Source organism: Pleurodeles waltl, chromosome 10 (assembly GCF_031143425.1).
Source record: "Pleurodeles waltl isolate 20211129_DDA chromosome 10, aPleWal1.hap1.20221129, whole genome shotgun sequence".
NCBI lineage: Eukaryota > Metazoa > Chordata > Amphibia > Caudata > Salamandridae > Pleurodeles > Pleurodeles waltl.
The window spans coordinates 641,450,265-641,456,816 of record NC_090449.1 but is presented as its reverse complement, the minus strand read 5'-3'; the positions used below and the strand labels follow the sequence as shown (position 1 = coordinate 641,456,816).

General features: G+C 42.9%; 1 protein-coding gene across 1 annotated transcript; it reads left to right on the top strand.

Moving 5' to 3' along the window:
- The first annotated feature begins 681 nt into the window (after positions 1-681).
- On the top strand, positions 682-6,003 carry HTR5A (5-hydroxytryptamine receptor 5A). Its single transcript, XM_069211135.1, has 3 exons — positions 682-815; positions 2,301-3,266; positions 5,158-6,003. The coding sequence occupies exons 2-3, from the start codon at positions 2,568-2,570 to the stop codon at positions 5,488-5,490; spliced, it is 1,032 nt and encodes a 343-aa protein (XP_069067236.1). The 5' UTR covers positions 682-815; positions 2,301-2,567; the 3' UTR covers positions 5,491-6,003.
- The last annotated feature ends 549 nt before the right edge of the window (positions 6,004-6,552 follow it).

Here is a 6,552-nt window from a genome sequence, read left to right as displayed (position 1 = left end):
GTACTCGTTTACCCATTCACACAGTCGGATACTCATCAATCACCCACATATACACTCGCTTATTCAAACAATCACTCACTCGCCGTTTAATCCTTCCATATACCCAGCCACTCTCCCTTTTAATTGTCCCTCCATCCATCCACGGGTTAGCTCATTCTTGCATTCACTGTTTGAAACACCAACAGAACCACACAATCTCCCCAACAATTTTAATTTATAAAAATGCCGTGCATGTTGGCTTTATCGATGCTTATCGCACATTGTTGTCCATGGTATTTCGTTTGTGCGCAGTCCTTTCAAAATGACGTAATAATTATATCGTATATGTGTAATATGCCCTTATTGAATAAAAAGTCTGAACATAGTATTGCACTGTCGTTGCACGACAACAAGCATGTTAAATTTTTATCTGGTTTTCAGCGTCATATTGAAAACCATCATTGATTGGTTATACGTCCCAGAAAGCCGCATACCCGTTTTCAAACCTCGAGTTCCTAGCAGACAAGTACCCCGGGGTCAAAACCTATCAGGAATTAAAATGTTATCCATTTCCAATTCAACAGCGCTGGGGTTGCAAACTGTGCACGCCAGTGACTCCGCAGCAGCTTAACAGCTCCGATTTCAGGCACGAAGGAGTTAACGCGGTTCTGTATTAGAAGCGGCAGGCAGGGCTTGCCTGGTGTCAGGGCGAGGTGCTGCTCATTGGCAGAGCTGCACTGGAAGAGGCTGGAGACAATTTCAAAGAATGGCAAAAAATGAGCACGTTGGGATGAAAGGACAACTGATTGTGTCAGCAGCACTGACGGCCGGAAACGGTGAGTACACGAAGCTCCTCGGAATATAGAGAGTCGGTATTATGAGGTGGGAGGTGCCTTGTTAGCAAAAATAGAACGTAAACAGCATGGCATAATAGAAAATTATGTGCACGATAAACAGCATGTCAATTGTAACCCCCTATGCTGACAGTCTCCAATTGTTGTAAACATCCCACAGAGTATTGTGTTGCTCCTCCGCAAAGCGCTTCACAGCTTCGTCAGTGGTAGAAAGCGCTATATAAACGGTACAATGTATAGTCGCACAAGTAATTTGGGCTGGTCACTAAGGCAGGCCATCGCAGAAATGCATCTCTGCTATTAAGAGGGAAACTTGGAGACAATGCTGAACTTCCCAACCTTTTCAGGCACAATCTCCCAACAATAGCGTACCAATCACTGAACATGCATTCCACAAAAAGGAGATGCATAGCAGCACGTCCATCATATATTGCATCTTTAAATTCAAGCAAAGAGAAGGATCTCACACATTCTCCGGAACTAAGCTGTGCTCAGGAGCATTGCTTCGGTGGGGTGGGGGTGTGTTTTGGATGCCACATCTTCCTAATAAATGTATTTTGTGATTAATAATTGGGTACAGGTGTTTCAGTCGGGTATGGTGCGGTGTCTATCAGATTTCATCAGGACCCTTTACTCACACAGACAAAAACGAACACACACACTCTCCCCCTCATTGTTTGGAAAGACTTGAAAAGTGTTGGTTATTTGACAAAATAATGTGCTTTCTCTCACTTACCCTTCCTTACCAATCCACATTCCTCTCTCTTTCCGCTGCTCCTTAAACCCCTCAGGTGCACCCTGCTTGTGGTATAATGTATTTTAGCATTATGTGCCTGCATGATTGTTGGGAAGTCTAAAACCAAATCTTAGTGACCAGGCTACGCCCTAGGTGTGCTTTAGCTCCTCGGCCAGGCACTCCGACGCACCGGAGGCCACATTCACAGTCTAAGCATTCTGTCGGCAGAGGTAAGTTCATGTGAGGCTATTAACCACTGCTACACACTTTATCAATTGGGCGCGAGTTATGCAATTGATGTCGCACGCTCGAATTAAGCCCCGTTTTTAAACGTTCGAAACTTAGGGCTCGCCTCAGACTCTTAATTACAGTGAGCTTCAGAAGCGTGAGCGTGTGGGAGCGGACGGGGATCTCGTGTCCCCGCGCCAGCATCGACTTCTTGCACTGAGATTGGCAATAAGAGACTGCGCGTTAGGCTATAGATTTAACGACTAGGCAGCTAATTGAATGTGGAGTGTTTAAGATATTTTTTTCACCCACTTGTTTATAGGAGCATTTAAACTTTCAGGATTAATGAGCTAGGGAAAATGCATGCTGTGCAACGACAGGGACACTAATTACCCTGCTATAGATTGAGTGTAAATCAAAGCAATTTCATGTGAGATTAATGTATGATTTATGGACCACGCTGTTTAAAAAAGTGTTCACTGATTTCTGTTTTTTTTTTTCAGTTTGTTTGCTCCTGGACGGATAATCTGATGTCAAATGACCATGGACGCAGTGGGAATGTGCTGTTTACGCATACTTTGCCTCCATCCCTGGGTAAACTCTGAAAAGGACCCATGACTGTGACAGCCCCAAACGAAGGTTGTCTTGCAAGTCGTGCGTGTTCCGCGTAAAGCTGACTTCAAATATTTGGGCTTCCAATGCTCTTAAAATAAATCTGCCCTAAAAGCTCATATCTTCTGTCCATCTTTCATGTCGGCAGCAAAAGTAGGATGGAATGGAACATTACAGATTCAACCAATCGCAGTGCGGGACCCAGAGACATAAGCAGGTACCCCTTCTCAGTTTTCAGTGTGCTTATTCTAACTTTGCTGGCTATGCTGGTGATCGCCACCTTCTTGTGGAATGTGCTTGTCTTGGTGACCATTTTGCGAGTGAGGACATTTCACCGAGTGCCACATAACCTGGTGGCATCCATGGCTATTTCTGATGTAATGGTGGCCGCCTTGGTGATGCCATTGAGCCTGGTTCATGAACTGAATGGTCGTCGCTGGAAGCTGGGCAGGGTTCTGTGCCAGGTCTGGATCTCCTTCGATGTACTGTGTTGCACGGCCAGCATCTGGAACGTCACAGCTATTGCTTTGGATCGATACTGGTCCATTACTAGACACCTCGAATACACACTAAAAACCAGAAAAAAGATTTCCAACATTATGATTGGCATGACTTGGGTACTTTCAGCTGTGATTTCCCTCTCTCCTCTCTTCGGCTGGGGTGAAACCTACACGGAGTTCCATGAAGAGTGTCAAGTCAGTCAAGAACCCTCCTACACAATTTTCTCAACTTTTGGAGCATTTTACCTCCCTTTGTGTGTAGTGCTTTTTGTGTACTGGAAAATATACAAAGCTGCAAAATTTCGGATTGGGTCAAGGAAGACCAACACCATCACACCCATGCCGGAGGTTGTAGAGGTTTGTTCATTTCTCAGCATGCCTACTTCTGAACAATGTTGTGTTTGAACAATTCAAGAGCAGAACTTTGTTGCTATGAGACCACAGCATGCATTTTCAAGTTGTGTAATACGTAATATACAGATGTAAGCATAAGGTGTTTGTCAGGAAATAATATGCAGTGTTAGTAGCCTGGAGCCTGGTTCACTGAGACTGTTCAGTAGCATTGTGCCCCAATATTACCATATGACCTCCATTTGCCAATGATTCATGTTGGTGAATTGGAAGATTACCATAAATATCTGAGTTTTGCCTGCTGACTGATAATATGATGACATGAAAGTTATATTGTGCATTAAACCTTCAATTAAATACAGTAATGCACGGGTTTTTTCATAATAAAAACATAAACGTGTTAAATGAAACAATGCAGTGCTTAGTAGTGAATGATCATCTGTAGTCAATGAATTGTGTTGTTTTAGGAACGTAAAAAAAAAATGATATATCCATTTTCGCACAGAGTAGGCAAACTTTCACCTCCATGTGCATATACACTCTACTGAATAATAAGCAACATACAGTTTTTTTTTATATGGACCTCCCCGTGGCAAAGTACAAATGATAGGGCCACTATGCAGGACATTGCGATAGGGCCATAGGATGCCTACCTACATATATTATTTGGCCTTTGGCTGACTAGAGATGGTCTCAAAAGATTGCTCCCCCAGCACTGCAGGGACTAAAACATGTTTTTCTTGCATGATCTCGTCTTTCACCTTCAAGCGAGAAGCTCTTTGTATATTCTACGTCGTACTGAATAAGTAACATACACGAATTGATATCACCCAGACCAACTGGGAATAATTGAATCCGCAGAAAACTATAGAGAAACACAATCTTGGAACAAAGTTAGCCACGATTCTTTAGAAAGCACAGTTTTACACTTAGCATGAAATAGTCTTCTCCCGGGACAAGCAGGGAACTGGTAGAACATACCTGTGCAAGATATTTGGGAAGCTTCAGCAGTTTTGGCATTAACTGAAGGTTTTCCTGATCGTGGTTTCACCCTGCTTAGTGAAGTGATCTCATATTGCCCTTCAGCTCTGGCTGGTGATATGAACAACAAAAAGAACTAAAATCACATGTCTTTACAGCCCCTTACCTTCTTCCCTGACCAAACAACTGTTAAGTAATTGGTAGAGAAATCATATTGGTTGTTGACATACCGCGAAAATCAGTAACAACGCATGCCCTTGTCAACCTGAGTGCTCAACTTGTAAAACAAATTATATATGTAGAAGCCCAATTTTTTTTGGGCGACCACCACCAGAGCTGCAGAATGCCACCATTGCCCAATGTTTACTAATCTTGATTCGGCCTCATAGCACTTTCTTTATTCATCCTACATTACTTTTCTCTTTATCTCACTTTTGCAGGTTCTTTTATGTCACTGTATTCTCCCTTTGCAAAGTTTTACTATCTTTCTCTTCCTCCATCTTTCTCCTGTTTCTGGGTCAAAGACTAATGATGAAAACTGAGTCACTGGGTGCCAACATGAACTGCTGGTTTCGACCATTTTCAACCAGCAGCACAAATTAAGCACTGATCAACTCCTCACAAAACGTAAAATGTCGGTCTCTACCCAAACACTCCACCTCATCTCCCCTCAAAGCTTGAAAACACGACCCTGATTTGGGGAAACACATGGGAGGGGAAATAGGGCATCATCCACATAAAGGGTTTATAAAAAGGGTTTAGCGCGATATGCCGTGTTTTCATGCACTGCAAAAGGCCATCTTTTCAGGTCACTAAGCCTTTGCATGCATAGGTGGTGAGCTCTTTGGTTTGTAGGTCGCAGTGCTTTACCACGTTGAATAATGCCTCTCAGTAACAGCGGTGCTTTGATTTGCAGGTGAAAGAGGCCTCTCACCAGCCCCAGATGGTCTTTACTGTTCGCCATGCCACCGTCACTTTTCAGACGGATGGGGACACCTGGCGGGAGCAGAAGGAAAAAAAAGCTGCCTTGATGGTGGGCATTTTGATTGGGGTCTTTGTACTGTGTTGGATCCCCTTTTTCATCACTGAACTCATCAACCCTCTCTGCTCTTGCGACATCCCGCCCATTTGGAAAAGCATTTTTTTATGGCTGGGGTACTCAAACTCATTTTTCAACCCTCTCATCTACACAGCATTTAACAAAAACTACAACAACGCCTTCAGGAATCTCTTTTCCAGGCAGAGGTGAGAACCCATACCTGTGTATCAGTCTCACAGTGGGAACACCTCTTGAAGGAGGTGCCTTCAGGAACCGATATCGCTATCCGACAACTGTGTTTTTGTTTGATGAGGAACAGTAGCTTCTGACAATACAATGTGCTCAGCATTTTCCCAGCGGTGAACACCGGAGACCAGCCTTGACAACACTTTATACGGTTGGATTTAAGTAAGATATTTTTTAGGTGTTTCGGTTTGCTTGATATCTTAGGAAAAATAAGGGATCCCTGGTCAATTCGCACTGCTGTATCTCTCCAACATCATTTACAAGTCCCTGGACTAATAATAACATGATTTGTATGTTTGTTTTTCAAATGAAAGGCACGAATCCTCATGTAATGGCTGCATTTGGATGATTTCCACTTTCTACAGTATGAGGCAATTCCATTTAAAGTTCAATTTTCTTGGGAAAGATTGGCAATGTTTGTTGCAAACTGTAAGTATATGTAACTAAAAAAATAAAATATAAATATCTATGAATGCAGCACATGTGTATTACAGTTCTTTTCCTAATATAATACGTTGTGCAGTTCTCTTGTCTTGGAGAAATTGATTAGAGCGCAGTATGGTGTCTTTGGTATATTTCCAGACGTCTGTTGTTAGAACTGCTATCCTCGCCTCCCTGCCTCTTATGCATTGTGCTCCGTACAAAACGTCATCCAGGAAAGGGAAGCATGTGTGTAACTGAACGCCAATATGGGGTGGTACATAAGGCTCATTGGCCAAGTTTTGTATGCGCGTATTAGGAATTATACCTAATATCAATACTCTATTGGCAGCTGAAATAGGACCTGTTCTGTTTTTAATGACATTTTAGGCGTGCAGACCTAAGGCTGTGTTTGTTTCTCTGCAGGGAACATGACTAACCCAATTTGAAACAGAAAAAAAGAGAAAGACCTAATGAGGCCGTTGCTCTGGAGGCAGCTACATTTTACAAAGAACGCATTGAGGAATCCTGCTTCCTTATATGAAGAAACATTGGAATGGAACGCAGAGAAAAAACACACACACAGACGCGCACGCGCACACACAC

Excerpts from the sequence above, each read along its gene's own strand:
- HTR5A (XM_069211135.1), top strand. The coding sequence starts at position 2,568 with ATGGAATGGAACATTACAGATTCAACCAATCGCAGTGCGGGACCCAGA. Across the intron at positions 3,267-5,157 it reads CCATGCCGGAGGTTGTAGAG|GTGAAAGAGGCCTCTCACCA; the intron begins GTTTGTTCATTT and ends TTTGATTTGCAG.